The 22,787-nt window shown below is 34.0% G+C and overlaps 1 protein-coding gene across 1 annotated transcript in view; it reads right to left on the reverse strand.

Moving 5' to 3' along the window:
- MALRD1 (MAM and LDL receptor class A domain containing 1) overlaps positions 1–22,787 on the reverse strand; it is a 481,557-nt gene that overhangs the window by 159,874 nt on the left and 298,896 nt on the right. Inside the window, 2 exon segments of the mRNA XM_036226667.1 lie at positions 5,714–5,747; positions 5,749–5,843. Of these exon segments, the coding sequence (XP_036082560.1) occupies positions 5,714–5,747; positions 5,749–5,843 (129 nt within the window).

Genomic DNA, 22,787 nt, shown 5'->3' on the forward strand with positions numbered 1-22,787 from the left:
CACATTCTCTACTAATTCTTTTCTTATAACTTGTACGCACAGTCATGGTGACCCTCTCAATTTACAAAAATATATAGTTATTTGTTCACATTTCTCACTCTCTACATCTTTACTTATCCTGTGCCATGGCCTTTCACACTTTTATGCAGATGGGCTACAAATCTACAGCCAAGATGAAATACAGGAATTTATTTTCACATGCTTCTTAAACATTCCAATTGTAATATGCAATCACAACCTCAAAACAAAGTAATAATTCACCTCTCCGAATGGGTTCTCTTCGAGACTGATTAACTTCACAGCATGAATCTTCTCTCTCTTTTTAAAGAGTCAAATTTTGGATCTATCTTTGATTCTATATTCTTCATGCCCATATCCAATCTATCACCCATAACTGCAGAGTTTCCCTTTGAGAACTTATTTACCTCTTTCTTTGCAGTTCCATAGTCCCTGTTCCAGTTCCATCAGTTCAAGCTCCTGGTTCATTCTGAGTCTCTCTAATGCAGACTTCAACTTATCAACCTCGCAAACCCTAATCACACTAATCACCTTTAAGGCTACTCTTGCATCAGATCCCTTGCTCAAAATATTCGTTTTCACATTGTTTGAAAATACTCTTCAAAATCTCTAGTCTTGAATACAGTAAACTTTTTCAATGTTAAGTATTTTTTTAGGCTGAAATCTGTCACATCTTCAAAACTGCCTCTAACACAATTTTTCAGAAAATTATCTCTTGAATAAAAACTGAGTTTTTTCAAATTTTATGTTTAAGATTACTCACTTTTTAAAATGTTTTCTCTAGCAATTGGATGCTCATTTGTCAGTCATTTTTCCCTCTCTTGTTCAGGATAGAACTGCAGTTTTATCCAGGAATTTACCTTCTTTTACTCAGATATGTGTTTCAAGGGTGAAAGAGTCCCCTGCTCAGCTCCAGAGGTCACTTGTGGTCAATCTAAGCAACTTGATGCAATATTCATTCTCCCCTGTCTTAATTAGCTTAGCCCTAGCCTAGGGATGCAATTATAGACAATGAGACTTACTGGGGGGGAGGGGAACCTAGAAAAAATCTTCCTTTTTTCTTAAAAATAAATCAAAAGGAAACAGTCTATTTGTCCTTTTTCAGGATATCATTGCAAAGATGTGATGCTCAGGGCTGAAAGATTATATGGGGAGGAGCTGACTTTATAAGAAAGTCTGTTATCTGACGATGGCAAGGCATAGAGAAGGAAGGAGTCCATACAATTATATACTTTTGATGATAAAAGTTACTAAGTTAACCAGCTCTAGATCTCCTTTGCTTTTAGACTTGCAGTATTTGAGATAATACATTTTCCTTATTATCCATGTCAGTTAAAATGCATTTGATTCCAAGAAACTGAAAATCCTATTAATAGTAGCTGAAACAGACAGGCATGAATTTATCTCAATTAACAATGTCAAGAAGTTGTCCGTTTAGGGTTGGCATTGTGGTTCAACTGTGCAGATGCGAAGCGCACCTTTTCATCCTTCCTTTCTGTCATCTTGTCATCCTTATGCTCACTCGTTCGTGGTTGCAGGATGACTGCTACACTTCCCAGTATCACAAATAGTCAAGGCATTGAAAGAAATGGGAAAAGTGCTTTTTATCTATTCTGGTGCTTTTTCTTTCTAAAAGAGACACTTTTCCCAAATTTCCGTGGATAGCTTATTGGCCTCTGGTGGCTACAAGTAAGCTGGGAGATGATGGTATTTGTAGGTGGTCACAATGCTGCCCCAAACAAAATTGGAATGGAAAGGTGACTAGTAGGAACTACCATGCTTCTAGGTTGGTTGAGGTTGGAACTTCTGCTACAAGTATCTTAATGTATCTTCTCTTCTTTATTCCATATAGCAAATCACACTCCCCCTAGACTGTCCAACTTATGCACTGCCTCTCCCCTTCCAGATCATGTCAGTTCTCGGGGCACATGTGTGTTTTATGGCTTTCTCCCAGTGGCATAATATTCAGCTATATGATTGCAAGGTCAGTGTAAATACTGACCAACTAACATATATATTTTAAGAAATGGCGCCATCATTAATTATTTTTAATTCTTCACATTCACTTGTCTACCTTATTTTACCATACCATAATACACAGTACAGGAATTAAATAGTTTCCCCTTATTGTGAAATGGCTTCTTGGAGTGCAGCATAGAGAAGGATTTTGAAGAATTTCAGTACAGTTAAAAACAGTGACATGAGTGAACAGGATTTTTTTTTTTTTTCCTGTAAAGAGGCAGGAGAAAGCACTCCCACACACTGTATAGTAACAGCTTAGGACACAAGGTGCACTTAATACATAGTTTAGGTAATAATTTCCTTCCATGAAAAAAGAGCATATTTTCTAAATTAAATGTTTCTTTTAAAAAGGTTTGATTTCATTTACTATAAACTATACATTTTACAACAAGAAAATTTTATTCTTGCTCATAACCAACAGTAAAAATTTAATCATAAGGAATAACTGCATTTATTTTCTGGTAAGTATAAAGGAAGTGTAAATAAAGCATCCACCATGACTGATGAATTTTGAAAGAATATAAAAATAATATGGAAGAAGCTAACATTATTAATCATAGCAGACTGAACAAATACATTGTTTACATTATTGCTCTTAATTCTGAAGGTACTCAATAGGACAAATGGTATTGTATCTACTAGACAGATGAGGAAAGGGAGTCTCTGAGAATTTAAATAATAGCCCAACAAGTGAGGGTCAAAGTCAAAATGAAGACTTTCGTTTAATTAACTGAAAAGGTCAATTCTTTCCTTATATTTCTCCAAAGGTCATTTTGAAAATGTAATTTATTCCATTATCCACAATAGATTATCTGACTTCGGGAATCTAGCCGTGATGACTTACACTGGAGAATATGTCTAAAACACTATCAATATAAAATATTAATGAAGCCAATTTGCAGAAATAATAAATGACCTGTATATCTCTATGTGTTGTGTGGTGTTCCTTTTGGATGTGAACAAAGCCCATCAAGTAGTTTTTTTTTTAAAGTGACTATTTGTCAACATATTACTTGTATTTTAATAAATTCAATTACTCTTTGTAGTTGTCTATCAAAGTTGTAGGTACTACTAACAGACAGAAGGATGTAATTGACTTCAGTTTCTGAAAATCAAAACTGGCTGTGTGTGCTTTCACATCAATACCTCAAGTAGTTGTGAAAAAAAAATCACATAAGGCAGTCTGGGAGAAAAAAATGAGAGAAGCAAAAAGAACATCGGTAGCATTCACATTCAAAAGCCCAAATACCCATAAGTCTTCCTAATGTTTTATATCTATTTCTGTATTGCATATACATACACACACGCACACACACATTCTTCATACATACTCCCAAATAAGCTGTGATACCCTTATTCTTGATGGAACTTGTTAAACTTCAAAATTAAAAGGAAGCTTTTCATTTACTAACTACTTTTTTAAAAAGCAAAATAATATCTTAATACATTTTTATCCATAATCTTTTTTTCCACAGTAGAAAGTGAATTTTTGAAGCCTAAGACAATGTCTCATCCATTATTAAATTCCTAATGTTTAGGAAGTTGTTCCCAGCCCATACTAGGAATAGGAATATAAGTTCATCTTTACACAAGTCGAAGACAATTTTATTATCTATAATAACTTTTCTAGTGCCTTTGAAAGATGTCCTTTCCCCGGTGGATTATGTATGGCAATGTGATCATATTCAAATTATTTTTCCTTTAGAATCTATCTGAATTTAGCCAAGTTTTTAATGTTCTGCTGGTGATTATTAAATGTTCTACTTGTTAGTCTTGAGAGGAAAATGGTGATTTCACAAATGTTGTAGAGCACTGTCATAAAACATTGAAATAAATTCCTCATCATTAGTATAAAAAAAAATACATTTTTTTGGTGCACTTAAAAGAAGTAAGAAATAACACTAGAAACTCTTATTCAATGCATTATAAATTTCATTTGAGAATATATACTTTATAAAGGAAATATATAATTTTTGTAAAATTAAGACTATAATACTGTAGAATTCATAGTATAAAAAGTGCCAATTATTTTTCACTTCCTTTTATGTTTTGATTTAAAATTAATATATGGGATGAATACTGAGAACATTATGCCACGTGAAATAAGTCAGCCATAACGAGACAAATTCTCTATGATTCCACTTATATGAGGTACCTAGAGGTATGTCAGAAAGTTAAATGGTAGTTGTCAGGGGCTGGGTATGGGGAAAATGAACAGTTCTGGTTTAATGGGTACACAGTTTCAATACTTCAAGATAAAAAATGTTCTGGAGATGGATGGTGGTTTTGGCTACATGACAATGAGATGCCCCTGAAATGTATAATTAAAAGTAGGTAAAATGATCAATTTTATGTTATCTACATTTTACCACAATTAAAAAAATAATAAATGCTAAAAAGAGAAAATGAACATTTCAGAAGCATTTCATCACTACAAGATCCCAAGAAAGAAAAATGGTAATGAGCTAAAAATAACAATTTCAACATGACTCGTGTGGACTTCTTCCCTGTGCGTGCGGGATGTTTTCCCACTGAGGGCTGTAATCTGTTCCCTCTCTTTGAATCCAGCCTAGTAGACTCTATTATTTGTGTGACCCTTAGGAAGAGACAGAGTGATGTTCTGAAACTTCTGAGGCTAAGTCATGACAATCTTGCTATTTGTCCCAATGCTCCTGGAATGCTTGCTTTTGGAGCATCCACTCAGTAAAAGGCAGTCTCATGCAGGATGTCTAATTATCCTGCGACAGCCATGGTATGGAATGCCCAAGTCATGTGGATCACCCTGGAAGTTGAGAGTCCATGTTGAGCCTGATAGGGAAACCGAGGGTACCAATGTGCCAAACATGGAAGGAATAAAGCCATCTTGGAAGTAATCCTTTAGTTCCAGCCGTATCAGTTTGAACGATGTGCATCAGAGACAAACTGCCTAGCTAACTTCTTCCTGAATTAGTGACCCACCGAACTGTGAGTAAAATGACACTTGTTTAGGCCACTAACTTTTGGGAGTAGTTTGTTATGAGGCAAACACTAACTGCAGCAGGTAGCTTGTATGGTATCAAGATTCCATATGAATGGTCACCAGTAAGATATATAAAATATATATATTTTGAATTAGATCCATGCTCATATTTTCGAGATACATACTCGGTTTTACAGAAGACTTACTTAAAAAAAATCACTTGAATTAAAGCTTGAGTGAAAAATGAATGTGGCTCACCTAGTCCTCTTTTCCCAGTGCAATGTAATTGATAAAATTATTCATTAAACTAGTATTTTTCCAAAGTGCTAATTTTTAGCCTCATCTATAAAATCAACTTTTTTGAAGAAGGTATAGAAATAGTAATGAAAACCAGTAAAGAAGTGCAGACTGCTAGTTCAGTGTCTGACAGTTTTAATTTTGACTCCACGTAGTTTTACACAATGGCATGACGGGAGATTTCTGTAACATGCTTTGCTATAGAAAGGCTGCAGTTTCTAGTACGGGGCAAAAAGAATGAGAGGCTGACATCTGGATATTTGCATAGAGAAGCTGGAAAAATGTTTTGGCTATTCCAAATCTACTCTAATGCATGAAAAGAACATTACTTCTCAGTAGTCAATGCCAATGTCTCTCTACTAATAACGTGAAGACCTGTGCTGAATTGGCGGCATTAGAACAGACCAATATACTTACCACATTGAGCTTCATCAGACCTATCCGAGCAGACAAGGTTTATGGTCACAGACAAGGTGGGATGCAATACATTTCCTATTGTGGCACAAAAAGTCACAGGTTTCTGGGCAAATCTCCGAAGTCTCTCCCACTGGGGAAGAAACAAAATATCAAATAAAAGCATTATTTTGTAATATTTTCAGTAATTTGAATACTCTTTTAAGTTATTTTATAGATTCCACACTATCAGTTAAGTTAGCAATTTTAATAGTTGTCCAAGGTAGATGTCCAGACACCACCCCCATTGTTGAGCAATTATTCAGATTATACTTTCAAAATATCTTTCAACCAGTCAAGGGCTGACCAGCGTCTATTACATAAACCCAAACTTCTAATAAAAGCATTAAATATCTTTTGTTTTTGGTACCAGTGTAGTGTTCCAGTCTCATTTTCTGCAACTCTTTCCATTAGCACCTGCAGTTAAACTATGTCCTGTGACTGAGGGTTTCACACACACACGCCACTTGCTCTTCGTTTTCCCATGTGTTCACATACGTTGCTTCCTTCACCTGCACTGACCATTCCCTCCTGTGCTCCTGGCGGTCTGCTCAACCTCAAGACCCCACAAAACAACTTCTATGTCTACCCTTGTCTGGCCTCTGTGTCATCCAAGCCCCAGGTCGGACACTCCCTGTGTCATGTGACTGAAGGTCCTTTTTATTCCTTTATTAAATGTTTATCCCCTTGTATAAGAGCTGATTATTGTTTGTCTGTTCTTCCAGACTCCAAGGTCATTAGCAACGAGAGTTTTTGCTGTATTCTCTTGGGCTTACATGACACCTGCTATGTAGCGTGTGCTTAAAAATGATGACATAATAGTTTTATCTAAAGAGAGCTTAGAAAAGTGAACCTAGATAGAATGTTCAATGCAATACACATATTTGAATATCACTTGAACTGATATAAAGTCTAATGATAATATTTTGTAGCTTCAAATGATATACCTTAAAGGTCTAAAACTATTTTCCGCCAGTTCAACAAATTAAATAAAACTCAGCAATTCCTTTGATACATAGACTGTAAGTTCAGGCTGGTGTGCCTGAGGTGGGAGTAAGTTAGGAAAGGTTAGACAGTATTTCCATAAAGAAAAAAATGTAAAACTCCAAAGATTTGATAAAAGTGAATTTCCATAGCCTTCAAATCATCACCACAACACAACAGCTAAAACCTGAATAATTTCCAGAAATAATTTACCAGTATGATGCAGTCAGAATAAGGAGAATGAAGAAAGAGCATCTAAAACAACAACAGGATTTTCAACTATGAGCATCAGTAAGACGAAGAATTAAAGGTCATGTTCATCGAGTGGTTCAGAATCTTTGCCACATTATTTTAATTAACACTAGTGAGAATTCACAGTTACCCAGAGCAATATGTAGACACTATTTACTATGCAAGTCAAAGCACTGAAATTATTTTATTTTTCTATGCTATAGGCTATGGAGCCATGTAATTACTCCACAGAGGAAATGTCTTAATGCATTATTTAAATAATTTATTCTTAGTTTTTTAAAAAATATGACTAAAATAGACTAATAACTAAAAGAGCCTTAAAAGTATATAAAGAGCAAAAACAGGGAGAGAAATCAAGTTAGTGTTTTGAATTTCAGTAAACCAAGCAATTACTAGAAGTTCTATGGTATGTGAGTTGCGCCAAGAAAAAATTTTATAAAAACTAACATTCTATGAAAAGTAGAGTTTTGAGACAAGAATATAGTAAGTCAGACTGTTGTTAGCAGAAAAATCATGGTAAATAGAAAAATTAGATTATTTTATTGAGAATGTCTTATACATGTTTAGCCTGTTTCAATTTCTTCATTCAATCAAAATGATTAACTCTACAGATTTAATAGTTGGAAAATATAAGAAATGAAAGATAATCTCACATATGCTACAGCTGACTATGCTAAGAATGGAAAAAACATTGGTGCTCATAATAGAGAGTTGAAGGTAATCAGGTTGGCAGAATCGGCACATGAACAGATTAAATATTTATTTAGGTCCCCCAAAAAGTTTTAGAGACCTAAAGACATAAGATTAAGCATGGTAAATTGAAAAATCCTAGAAATAAAAAAAAAGTTCTGAAAAATAATGTAGCCATATGAAATGAATACTTAATCTAATGAAAGCATATATATGTGTGTGTATATACACACACACACACACAAACACACATGCACACACACACGCATATATGGCTAATTCACTATGCATTTAAATAAACTGTCACCAACTTGAAAGTGAAACCAACTGAAAACAGGCTTTATTCTGCTTTGAAACAGAATTTACAGTAAAGATGTCCTTGACCCTTTGAATTTCTATTTGGATTTAAATAGTTTTCTACGCAGGGTTTATCACCAGATACAATCATTCTAGTGCCATATCTGTGAACAAACATTTGTTTTATCATGTTCTTCAAGTGATAACATACAACAGGCTCTGAGATTTCAGACAGGGCACACGTTTCTTAAGCTTCTTCGTATCACACGTACAATATACTGACCACATGAAGGACAGAAAAGGCAAAATGGGCATTCTCCCAGCCTTTGGAGACCATGTCATTTAGATGGTAAAGTCATGTCTTGGGCTCTTCTTTACTGTATCTCAGATTTTCCTTTTTTTAAATTTTTTAATTTTTTTATGACTTTTATAATTTGGAGGGTACTGTTAAAGTATTTTGTAGGATGACTTTCTATTGGAATTCGTCTGATTTCTCCCCTCCTGATTAGCCAGATTTATGGGTTTTGAGGGGGAAGACTTCAGAAGTGAAGTGTTATTTTCATCACATCGTGACAAGGGTACATACTATTAACATGACTTGTCACTGTTCATGTTGACTTTACCTGGCTGATGTAATGCTTGTCATGTTTCTCCACTGTAAAGTCACTTTTTGCCCACCCCTTCCTGTATCATATGCTTTGGAAGTCACTATGTGTGGACCACAGCTGTTGGGTAGTGATCTATGCTCCCCTCCTTGAGAGCAAAGAATCTATATAAATTGTTTAAAGTTCTTATCCATGGGAGATCTGTCTCTTTTCTCCCATTTATTTATTCAGTAATTTATTTCTATCAATATAGACTACAGAATACTTATCATTTGAATCATAATGCAATGCTACTTCATTTTTTTTTTTTTTTTTTTTTTTGCTCAATTGTTCCAGCTTTTGCCACGGGAGCAGTTTTGGTTGGTTCCTGTGTCCCTTTGACATACCCCCATCAATCCAGGCTGTTTTAGGGGGGATACTACCATATTTTCTAGCACTGTAAGTTGCTCAGGCTTATTTCATATCTCTTTTATTTCCTGATCCAGTCCTATAATCAGCCATCAGCCATTTCTCAGAGGAGCCCTGGTTCCTTTTACTGCAAAATGCTATCAGAAACCAAGATCTGGGGACTAGGTTGCTCCTTGCTACTGGGGTGTCATTGTTCCTGTGCTTTGATAACTTCGAGTTACGCTGTTTTTCAATTATGGAAAACGACCAACATTCTCTCTTCAAATAGAATCTTTCCTTAAGCCTCTGTTCTCCACTTCTGGAACTTCTATTAGAAAAGTATTGAATTGAATCACTCTCTCCTCGATGTCTGTTAATCTTTACGCCACATTTTTTTTTTCTCTTTACCATGCTGTGTTGCATTCTGAATAAGCTCACATTTATTTGGTGACTTATTCTTCAACTGTGTCTCTAATCTGTTTGTTTAGCTTTTCCATTGATATTTAGTCTCATTTCTAGAAGTTAATTTTAGTTATCTTTATTTAATATCTTGCCTATTCTTCTTTCATGCTTTCCATTTTCTATATTATGATCTTATGGTCCTAGTAGCATATGGTACCAACAGCATAAATTTATACTGGCTTCTACATTGTCCTCAAAGTTTCACTAGTTCTTGAAACTTTAACATTAATTTGTTGTTTTGGAGTTCTTCTCACATTATGTACTAGCCTATATGTGGTGTGGCACAAGGAATAGGTTTAATTCAAAGGATTTATGCCGAGGTCTCCTTTTCTCATATAAGATTAAAAAATCAGTCTCCAAATCCTTTAGACTACTGGGAAGTTAGATTCCACCTGTAATCTAAATTTTGATTCTCCTTTTTTGGTTCTGGGAGCAGTAGAAAGCATATCCTGTGATATGATTTTGTTAATTCGTCTGTAGTCTAATTTTCAATATAAATTTAATATCTAAAAACTCATTACCTTATGAAGTCTAAAAGTAACCCCAAGAAAACCCCATGAAAAGAATTTTCTCCAAATTCTACTACTTATTTAATATAAACTTGAGGCTACTTGCATTTTGTCCAATAGTAGACCCATGCTTAAAAATAAACTCTATTTTATATTCATATAAAAGTAAATATATATAAGCATCTGAATGCATTTGTTGAAACAGAAACATTAAGATGTATTTGTAGTGGCTATAAGAGAAAACTTTTTTTGTAACTGGTTTCTTTTCACTTGTTAATATATGAATTTCCCTTGTCATTTGTGTTTTAACTTGTTGATAAATTATCTTTAGATAGTTTTTATTGTAAGTATGTCTCAAAAGTTTTATCATTCCAAGCAAAAGTTTTCCTCTAGTTAACGCTGGTAATATCGGACAGTAAATGCTGAATACTAATAGGTGGTCCAAAAATGAGGACCAAGGTAATTTCAACCCCATTCTAAAAAAATCTGTAACCTGAGGAAAGCCATTTACTATTGATTGCTAAATGAAAACAATGATAATCACTCTCTTACAAAATACTATATATTTTTCATATGTAGTGATGTCATCTATTTAGAATATTCATTTATTCATCCTGAAAATATACTGAGACATACTCAGTAATATACTGAGGATTTGTCAGACACCATGGCGGATGCTGTGGTAGTTCTTATCTCAAAGGGTTTATAATCTGGTGAGAAAAGCATATTACTAAGGATGTTTAGTGCTTTAACTGAAGATATTTATGGCTTGCTGTCAGAGGACACAAAAAGGTAGTCCTAGCTTGTACCAGCATATTAAAAAATATTTAATACGCTTATTCAGTTGATGGACTTCCAAGTGCCAATCATCTCAGTTAGTTATTCAGTCACTTAGTAAGGTAAGCAAGACCATTCAACTGAGAGGACACAGTTTCTATATGAATCTCCTTTATAAAATTCCATTCTTCTCAGTTCTTTATCAAGTAAGTTTAGCAACATATTGCAAAAATGGAAGATTCAGATTTATTTAAAGGAAGAGCAACAATTTGGATAATAAAAGGGAAATAGGCTTAAGAATAAATATTTTGGAAAAGATATGCACCCCAAATCTTCCCTTGGGTGAAATGTTTATTTTACTTGAGTGCTCTCGTTCTAGAAAGATCGGGGGCAAGTTTGCAAACAAAAGGAAATCTCAACATTGCTGATGACTTAATACCACATGGGTGACGTTTTCAAATGTTCCAAAAAAAATAACAATAATACCTTTCATATTTTCTATTGAGTGCAATTATTTAATTCTATCTTAGGTTAGAAAAATTGCCAGGCTTTAAGAAGGTCAGTGCACATATCAGACAACTGATAGCACCGCATCTGAAACTGTAACCTCAGTGACCTCAGTGACAGCAAAGTTCAGTCTGTGTCAAATTACCAGAAGTGTTATTGGAGTTCCTGGACCATGTCTTAGTGCACAGAGTTTCGGGAAAGGTAAAAAAAAAAAAAAAAAAAGCAATTCTACTTGTGCCTGCTAAATGGAAAACATCCTAAAGATCAGGTTTTCGTGTTTTTAAACAAAGAGGTGACTTTATTTTTGTTTGAAAAACTATATATGCCAACCTCTCTTTTCATACATGAAACAGATTTTTAATTAATTTTTTAGATCTGGGTATATTTTAAATATCTACTTTTCTTTGTGGATTCGCCATATAATTTAAGGATAATAGATTGCTGAATCCTATTGCATATATATATATATATATCAAATAATTGGTTTAAAGGTTTAGACAAAGATATTTTTGGAAGGCCTAGAAAGGAAGAAGAGGAAATAATCAGAAAAAAAAAAAAAAAAAAAAAACAATGGCAACGACAAAATTCAGAAACGATATACCTGACAAAGAGCACGAGGCTTTTATGAATGAAGAAATGTTTTTAGTGGTGTGCTGTTTCAGAAGTCCCCATCACTCTTCACCTCTTTTCGATTTTTAAAATTTCTCTAAAAGAACTCTTGCTCAGTTATGTGATAATTTTCTAACCATCAACTTAAAAGAAAGAACCCTTTCCATTCTGGACTTTACTGCTGCAGCCGACGTGCCAAAACGTCTTTCTTTTTACAACCCTCAATTCCTTTAGCTCCTTGTCATCACAGTCCTGTTATTCAGCCATCTCTTAACCTTCCTTCTCTCTTGGCTCTTGTTCCAGTCCCAGCCTTTAAGTGCTAGCACAGTAATTGTGACCCTGATTCATTTTCCTTTGCTCTTCCATAGGCATCATATTTCCTATTATGATTTTATCAACCACCTGGCAGCTAAAGACCCAATAGTTATAACCCAATCTGTAAATTTTCCTGAGTTTAGACACTTATGATACATTTTCTATTGGATTTCTCTATAGCATATCAGACCCACTAAATGTGACCAAAAATACACACACTGTTTTTTCTTTTTGCCTTCTACTTTATCTTTCCTTACTTCTTGCTTCACAATAAACCTCACAGTACCCATCTACGTGTGGTCCACGGATGGACTTTTTTTTTTTTTTTACCATTTTTGTCTTTACTCATGTTTGTATTTATGCCCTCGTCCTTCCTCAGCCATGTGGTGGAGATGGCTGGCTATTTATAACATAATGCTCGAATCTCTAGAATGTGGAGTTGCTGCTGAGTCAGCCAGACACTATTTCTCAGACACATTTGCAACCAGGTGGAGCCATCAGGGTGTGTTCTAACACACGGTCTGTGAGTGGAAGTGATACATACCACTCTCTTTACCTCACGCTCTCTACCTCTCCTGGTGGGATAGAAAAGCGATGATCACGAGGTGGGCTTTGAAGGCCACGATTAAACATCTGTCTACACCCTGAATAAAAGCATGAGGAAACGCTTCCCCACAACTCTGTTCTCCTGCCAACTCCTATGTAGTAGTAGGTAAGGAACAAACCGCCTGAATTGTGATGCATTTTGGATGTACTTGTTGTAACAGTAGCCTAGCCTGACACGACCAGAATATGATGATGATGGCGTGGTGGCGGTGACTCTGAGTCTCACAGAACATTTATTACACATCTCATTATGTTTAAGCACGTTGTGCATATTAACTCATTTAATTCTCAAGATAGCTCCAAGAAATTCTCAAGATAGCTCCAAGAAGCAGATACTATAATTCTTCGTACATCAATTACTGAAGTTCACACAGACATCTAACAGCAAAGCCAGAATTCATGTTTTGAACCTCAAACCTCTTCTCCTGCTCAGATATCCAATCCTGTAAGCCACACGTTATTTAAGTGTTGTTTCTTCCAAGGCCCATTTATCCATCCAGTTCTCTTGGTACCTTGGATAATCTCGAGTATAGCACATGGTATTGAAATACAGTACCATGATACAGTTTCTGTTGGATTTATCTACTATACAACTGGCAAACTAAACAACTTCCTTCTAGACATATATGGAAGACTCCTTCAAGGAAGAGACTATATTATATTCATTACTAGATCCCTAATACATAGCACCAAGCCCAAACTCCTTTCAGGTAATTAAGTAATTTTTGCTAAACTGTGTTTAAATTTCATAAAGCTGACTGGACTTTACCACTGCAACCAGAATACCTGGCTATTTAAACTTAAAATAAATTAAAAACATGCCATGAGTACTAAGCACTTAGAATTACATTTAAAAAAAAATTTGAAACACATTAGGCAAAATGATTCCTATGAAAGAAACTTTGCAGTGAGAAACAGTTATAAGAAAACTGTCAACTACTGAAAATTGTTCAGAGGACAAATGGGCTGTGTGGTAATTATTGTCACTGCCTAAGATAATTTCTGAGATGTAATATATTTTGTGAGTTTGATAGTCTATATAAACACAGCTAATGATGTAATTTATTGTTTGCTACAAAGACAAGGAGGCTCACGGTGTGTGGTGACATGAGGCAGAAAGCAAAGGCAATCTAAAGAGAAGCGGGCCAAGGCAGCAGACAGTACTTGTTCTTTTTGAGAAGAAGACAGATTTGGTATGAGACATAAACTTGTAAGGAAAGAAAAAAAAATCACTCAAAATTGTAACCATCATTAAAAATTGGTCCTTCATTAAAAATATCTGTCTACATGTTAGATAGATTCCAGCTCTAACTTGAAGAATACACGTGATGGATGGAAGATGTCATGTGTTTAGATGTAACTAAAATTTTCTAATTGCTATATTTAGATGGGAAAACACGCTTTGCTCAAGGTTTGTCTCCACTCCACTGGATGAGATGTAAGAGGAAACTTGCATACTAAAGCACCAGTGTCATATATATCTGAAAGTGAATGGCAAAGGAGGCAGATTTAATTGTTAATTTAGCTTTTGTCTCAGAATACTATGTCCTGTTCCCTTGCTCAGGTAACTTTTGCATAGAATTTATACTGAAGAATTTGCCGACAGGTTCAAGATATTAACACATAGTAGGGATATATGTTTACATATATATGTATATATATATTTCTATAGATATATATCTTATATCTATATATATCTTCATATATCTATAGGTATATAGATATACATATTATATATATATAGTTGATTCGTTCTGACCAAATTGAAAACAACTACCTTTATATCTTATCAAATAAGTCTGCAATTATGTTTATTTCTTTTTCTCTTACAAGCACCGCGAAATGATTGAATAATCACTAAGTTGAGAGTCAATAAACCTTATTTCTATTCTTACATTTGTAAAACCCACAAGAAACTTGAAATGAAATCATTCAAATATTTTGTATTGCTATGGTTTTTCCACTCTAAAATTCTATGGAATGCTGAATATTACCTGAAGACATTTTCTTAGTTAATTCATTGAAAATTTTCTCATCTTTTAAAAAATATAAATGCAAAGATAAAAATGCTGTAGCAAGTAATCTCAGATTATCATTTTTAGCTATCTAAAACCTCCAAAACTACATTTCTCCTATGAAGTAAATTGTAAAATAAAAATTCTATTAAATTGTTGGGCATTAAAGAGTTAAAAACTCACTCTTGTGGACTGTCTCAAGCTATAGGCATCCCACACCAGTATGTATACTTCCACTTAAGTGGTGAAGTCAAGAGTTACATCAAACCTAAGAGTTGACTGGCATTGATCCCATATACATAAGATCTAGCAATAACTAAAAAAATTTTTAAAAATTAAAAAAATTAACATTTTTTGGTACAAAATACTTGAAAATAAGTAGGTAAAGAACTTAGGCTAATGAGACAGAGAATTTGGAAGTGCAAATTGAAATAGACACAAATTTCTGAAAGCTGTACAAACCCCCAAGAGTGAGTCATGAATCTTCCATGTTTAATATATCGCATGGATAAAAAGTGGACGGTTAGATTGTTATAAAATAAATGCTGTTATGTGCAGCCAGGACTCGTGTTCCAAATAAACACGAGATGAATGTGTTTCCTGGTTTAGGGCAATTGCTCAGGCTACAGTTTAAGGTCCACCTCTAACACGCACAGGGTCTGGAGTGGGCTCTCCAGTTTACAGGTACAATCCCATCCTCATCTCCACAGTTGTCTCTTAGCTACCCCTGCAGCTGAGCAGTCCAGTTCTTCCATGAGAGGACTTTACTGAGGAAGAGTCCTGGAAAGGTCTCTAAAGCCAGCTTGGAACCACTTAATCAGAGAACTCCATGATCCCAGATTTAGAACAGGGAGCAGGGGCTCTGAGTGGGCATGTCTTATTAGCTCTCGGCAGACTCCCCGCTAACTGGAGAGGGGTGTAGCCTGAGGAAGGACAGAAGAGGACCCTCTAATGCTCATTTCCCAGAAGCTCAAGGCGGCATTACGTGGGTGATCTCAGGACAGACAGCTGGTTGACAAGATTACTCCATTTGATGTTGAATGTCATACAAAACACAGAACTGACAGGTTTGGGGGCACAGGTGTCTAATGGGCACTTCATTAGAGCAAATTTCCACGAGACCCTGTTGCTTAGGTCCTTGAAACTTATCCTTCTCAAGGATGGTGTGCACAATTGTTTCTTCAATTCTCTGATCCATCCTTGAATCTTGGTTTATTTAAGGTTGGTAAAATTGTTTTTTAGAATGTACACACAAAAGAATATAGGGGGCTACAACAACAATCAACAATATGTGTAATAAAAAAATCCCATCTATGTTTAAGGAAATATATAACCTTCCTAAAAATATACTAAGTTCTAGAACCTCTCTGATATTGATATCGTTGGTAGGCTTTAATGAAGAATAAGAGATTGTGAAATGCTGAACAATTTGATTCAGAATTTTTAATTAGCCTGATTTGTCTATTATTTATTTAGTAAGGCTGCCAAGGGACACTGTTACATTATTTTTAATTTATGTGCAAATTTCAGGGCCAAACGATGATCGAATTATGTCTTTCTGCATAAACATAAATAATCTAATCACAAAATAATATTATCTTTGACTATTTCTATTGAACCCTCTAGTACTCATGAGATGTATAAAAATTAATCTGTGCTGTATTTTCAATGTGGTATTTCATTAAAATTTTCAGAATTTAATAGATTTAATGTGGTCTGAAGATGATTATTAAACCTGGGACTCAAATATTTAGATGCACTTAATTATTAACAAATAGCTGAGCTACAACAAAGTAAATTTAAAATATTTTTAAACAAAATCTTTAAATCTCCTTGAGTGAAATCTGTATCATTTTGTATGATTTAGTTAAATTATTTAATCTTTTTGGAGGTTTAGTTTCCTCATCTGGCAAATGGAGATTGTAAAGTCCCTGAGTGAATAATAGAGTTGTGTGAACATTAAATGAGATAATGTATGCACAATTTTCAGTACAAACTTGGCATTTAGTTAATATTCTATTAGTGTTAGTTTTTCCACTTTTTGCTTGAATCTTGACTATTTGCCCTCTCAGAACCTTAGTTTTTTAATCTATAAAATGGATTCATAAGAGATTTAGCTTAGATAAAATATTTAAAGCTGGTAAAACTCCTCGATTTATAGATGTTGAAAGTCCTAATTCTTGCATTCATCTTAGGCCAGCATTCTTTCTACAACAAAATGCTACTTTGAGAAAACATTAAGTATATTTTATGTTATTATTTATTTTCTAGAGTTATAAAATGATATCAATATTAACAGATAATATTGACAACTTATACTGGGCTGGGTTCTGGTTTAATCACTTTATATGGATTAAATCAATAGATTTTCACAACCGTTTGCTTGTACAGTAGGGGTACAGAGCGGTTATGTAATTTGTCCCAGATCACACAGCTGAGAAATAGTGGAGTTAAATTCAAACTGAGGTAGAGTTTGCAAAGCTGATGATGTTACATAACCTCTAAGATATTGCTTTCCAATCAAAATGGTGATGAAAGAGTATCATTAAAGTGTGTGTTCTACACTTTTAAGGACATTTAAAGAATGGTTAAAAGATTTAAAAGTAGAGGTCTCGGAACATGAGAGAATATTTTTAGATTAGAAACATCTGGAGCTCACTGGATTCACTGTCAAACTCAACATAGTATTTAAGTTGCTTAACAGGTTGCATAAATTATTTTAAAAGTAATCTCACCAAATAGTATAGTATGTCTTAAAGAATAAAGCAGGATTGACATTTTGGGAGATGTACATTTTGATGGGCTAAACATACAAAAAATGATGGTGTAATTTTTCAAAATATATTTTATAGAACATTCCAAAACATCTATATGTTAATAATGTATTTTTACATTTTTGAATATTATGGATGCAAAACCATTTATTATTTCTACTTTTGGCAGTACGAGATTTACACCACCTCATTTGAGAAGAAATAACTAAAATGCATAATAAAATATTGAAATACATTTAAAATTCAGGACTCTTCAAAGCCAGAAGTGAAGTGAATTCAGCCAACAGGAAATTTCTGTTGAAATCTTCAGATAACTTCACTAGCTTAGGGTCTACCAGAGGCAGGGAATTTATTGAAGGCTCCCACATAAAACGGGAGCGAGTAGACTTATGCCGACTATATTAGGGTAAATCAGAAATAAACCTGCTTCTCAGAAGTGGTAGAAAAGACACTTACATCCTCTGAATCTAAAATTGACTTGGAATAACAAAAGGCTAACAAGAGCTAAGACATACCTGAGAAAGATCAAAATCAAGATACTATGTAATTTAGATAACAAAACTTACTTAAACATTATGATAAACTATAATAAGAGGATGCAGAATGGCAAAGAGATAAACTAATACACCATAGAAACATAACAGAAGATTTAGAACTGAATCTCACGTGTTCAGAAATTTGATTTTTTGGGAGGCATGGCATGCACATTGGAAGGGGAATAATATACTAATCATATAGCAGCAATCTTCGGGCTGAGTGATAGGTACAGCAGAGAGGATGTAAAGATTTTGCAAGGGGGATAAAGACATATAGTTTTAAGGAAATCAATTTCCAGCTCTCCATTTCCAAATATGAAGCTTCCTAAAATTGATGTGCCTGAGAATGCATCTGTGATCGTTCTGGTTCTCCTTTGCACATTTTCTTTCACAACCATACTACATGCTTTATAGAAGACAGAGCTTTGCATCCCTCTGTTTGACATTCAAAAATATATATGGGTAAGCTGTGACAGTAGAAATATGATATTTTCAGCTCATTTAAAATCTTGCTCCTTTTATTACCTGACTATCTTCCAAGAATGATTTATCCAGATAGTTTCATGAGATTGAAGTAAAAAATAAGCACAAAACCATTTATTATACAATGTTCTTTACTACCAATGCATTCATAACTAAAAATAAAGTTATGTTTTTAAATTAAGGAAGCTGACGATATAAATGAAAATAAATTTGATATTTTCAAACTCACATCAAAATTGTCTTTGGAAGTTTGATAAAAATTAACATTACTCATGTGATGCTAGGGGAGTATGTGTATATATGTGTGTGTGTGTGTGTATGTATGTGTGTATATATATACATATACATATATATATATATATAAAATCATCTACAGAAAAATGACAACAGCTGATGCATTGTTTGTTAGTAGCTACAAGTTAAATATTCGACACCTCAGAAAACTGATTCCCTGTAACGACATCACTGTGCTTGGGGAATGAATATGATGGTAGAAGATATTGTTCAACAGATTGTGTCAAAAATGATGGTAGATTATAAAAAAAAGTCATTTGCGACAACATGGATGGACCTCGAGATAATCATGCTAAGCAAAATAAGCCAGACTGAAAAAGTTGAAAATCACATGATATCACTTATATGTGGGATATAAACCTAAAAGCAACAAATGAAAGGGACATACAGAAATTCGTAGATGTGGACAATAGACTAGTGGTTACCGGAGGGTAGGGGGTGGATTAGGAGAGAGGAGGTAGACAGGGTAAAGGGGGTCAAATATAGGGGAGTAGGGGAAGGGTAAAGTTGGTAAAGGAGATGAAACATATGGTAACGAAAGGAAACTGGACTTTGAGTGGTAAACACACAATAGAATATACAGATGTCAAATTATAACGTAAACCTGAAAATTATATAATTGTATTATAATTGTATTATATTAATGTTACCCCGATAAACTTTAAAAAAAATAGCTATGCATATAGCAGAAAAAATTATGTCACCGCTGAGATTATAGCAAGCAAAGAAGAGATTACTGAGTTTGGACACTTTTACACAAGTATATTTGGACTTACAATAGAAATATATAAAATTATATATTTATATTTACAGACATATATTCATATTTTCTGATGGAGCTGCTCAATGATGAAGCAAAGGGTGGCCTTATTGCTTACCAAATACACAGCAGCATTATCTACCACAGCCAAGAGTTGTAAGCAACCCAAGTGTCCATTGACAGATGAATGGATAAACAAATGTGGTCCATACATACAACGGAATATTATTCAGCCTTAAAAAAAAAAAAAGAAAGAAAGAAATTCTCATTATGCTATGCCATGCATGAACTTTGAGGATATTGTCAGTATTCTTTGGTAAGCCAATCACTAAAGTACAAATACTGTATAATCTCACTTAATGGAGTATCTACAGTAGGCAAATTCATAGAGACAGAAAGCAGCATGCTGACAGCCAGGGGTTGGGGGTAGAACAAATTGGAAGTTATGGTTCAATGGGTAAAAAGTTCAGTTTTGCAAAATGAAAAGAGTTCTTGGATGGATGTTGGTGACAGCTGCATAACAATGTAAATGTACTTAAAACTACTGAACCATATATCAAAAAGGATTGAAATGGTAACTTTTATTTTACTATAATTAAAATAAATATATTTGCTGATGACTGAGTGCGAGGCACTATTCTAAGAGCAGGTGTTACAGTATAGAATGACTTTATTCTCAAATTTAATTTGGAAACATTTTTGCTGATAAACAAGCTTTGAATGCAGAAATACTTAGCCTTGATTTGTATAGAGTGTGGGATATTGCCATTAAAATGGTAAATATTATTTTCTAGGAGATTAAATTTGCACATTTTTTCAGAAGATGTAAGGAATATGGGATATTTATATCTGGCAATTACTGCATTTAGAAGTGGGATGGCTGTCATGGGGATGTGTATTTACACATTTATTTACATTTAAAAAATAAAGATAGGCTTGTAGTGATGAAAGCTAAGTCTAATTGAAGTGGCTGGTTTGACAATAACTATTTGCCAAATGTACACATACATGGCAGACATTTTCAAAACAATGAGTGAACTAAAACTGCATCCTCAAGTTTTGATAGAAATATATTTGAATCATACAACAAAATACTTATTTTATCAAAAAATAATTGACAGTTACATTAAAATTATTCGTGTTTCAAATTTTCACATCTCTATGACTTAATTTGTATATAGTAATTTGGAGATCACTTCATTTTAATATTAAGCTGAACATTTGAAATATATACTCTTTTTTATATGTATAATAAAGGCTCAAATAATAAAGGGCACATTAGAATTATTTGAAGCCTTAAAAATTATGAATACCTGGACTCCATACCCAGAGATATAATGATTTAATTGTTCTGAAATGGAGCCTGAGCACAGATATTATTTTAGGCTCCCCAAGAGATATTAATGCGAGGCCAGGGTTGAGAATTATAATCACGGATGCATTTCACAACAAAGTCAACATAGTTGTTCTGGGTTTTTTAAATAAGGAAAAAAAGAAAGAAAGAAAGAGAGAGAGAGAGAGAGAGAGGGAGGGAGGGAGGAGGGAGGGAGGGAGGGAGGTAGGGAGGTGAGGTGGGAAAGAAGGAAGGTGAGGAGAAGGAGGAAGGACGTACTGAGGAAAAGGAAGGAACCTGAAGAAAGAAGGAAGAAGCCCCTACCCGCCCCCGCCATCCTAAGAAAGAAAGACGCCCTCTGCCCCCTATAGCGCGCTTGAAGACTAGGAGGGGCAGACAGAAGTTAAGAAAAACAATTTTTTGCCTCTTCAGAGAAATACATTTATAATAATAGGCTGTGAGTAACATTAGTGTCAGAATCAATGAGAAACAGGTATAAAATCAGGCAGGGAGTGGACTGATTTCTGGAAATAGGCTCTCCTGGATGTGGAACACTGGAGATTCTGAATTTTTCAGATCATTTAAACACTGGAGCTATGGTTTACTCCCGGTTACAGGCTTCCCTCCATATGTCTTCTTGAGCATATTTTCTCATGGTCTCTTGCAGGCATGCCATAGCTTATTAGGCAATTGCCCAACAGAGCAAAAGCTCAAAGAAGGCTATATTGCACTCAACTTCATTTCAACGTGTTTACAATAGAAAATATACACTGAGGTAACTTTTAATCAATGTCTCAACACATAAAAATATATCTAGGTATAAAATAACTCGCATTAAAGATGATCTAGAAATACATGAACAAGTAAAATATCAATTAATGAATAAAATTAATTTCTTAATATTTTCATTTCTTTTTTTATTAGTTCAATCAATATATTTAGCTTTAGCATAAATTAAAAGAACCTTTTAATATTCTGGAATGTGCTTATATTTAAAGCAATTAAGATAATGAAAGCATCACCCTGCCAAATGAATTCCTATGAGTCCTTGATAATCAGAATAGTCACTTAACTTCACATTTCAGTTTCCACTACAGTGAGGAAATTAAGAGAATTCTAATTAACCATTAATAAATAAACAATTAAAATGAATACAGGGTGCTCTCTTAGTATAAAGGACAACTCAATAAAAAAATAGGGGATTATGATACTAGGAAAATAAAATATGACAGCATGTTGTAAAGAACAAAACAAAACAAATCAAAACAACCTTATGGTGATTTTTTTTAGTAAAGGACTTGGGAAGAAGGAACAACAAAAATATAAAGCATAATGAAAGTTAGACAAGATCTGATAATGAGAAAGTATGGTTTAAAGATACTTAAATGTTAGCACTAAAATGTAAAGATAGAAAAAAAAAGAAAAATATTTATTTAATCTCAGGATGTTTCTTGATTTTAGTGATAATAGCAAACATAAAGTAGAGCCTTGATTAAATTAAATAAAGTAGATGAAAAATGTTTTCATTGAAAGTACTACGAACAAAAAGAAAAGGAAAAGCAAGAAAAACATATTTGCAACATAGCTTATAAAAGAGGATTTATATAATTAGTGAAGAAAAAGCACATTTAAATCCATGTGAGAAAGCAAAAAACTCGATAGAAATTTTTGGCAAAGAAATAAATGCATGATTTTCAAAAGAAGAAATGTAAATGACCGCTAACAAGCACAGTGTTAAAAAAATTTAACCTCATTGTTAATCATAGATGTAAATTAAAACACTACCTACATCATTTCGCCTACTAAATTAGGAAAATTTCTCTGAAAAAATTTAATGAATATC

The sequence above is a fragment of the Rousettus aegyptiacus genome, unplaced genomic scaffold (assembly GCF_014176215.1).
Source record: "Rousettus aegyptiacus isolate mRouAeg1 unplaced genomic scaffold, mRouAeg1.p scaffold_m13_p_10, whole genome shotgun sequence".
Lineage (NCBI taxonomy): Eukaryota > Metazoa > Chordata > Mammalia > Chiroptera > Pteropodidae > Rousettus > Rousettus aegyptiacus.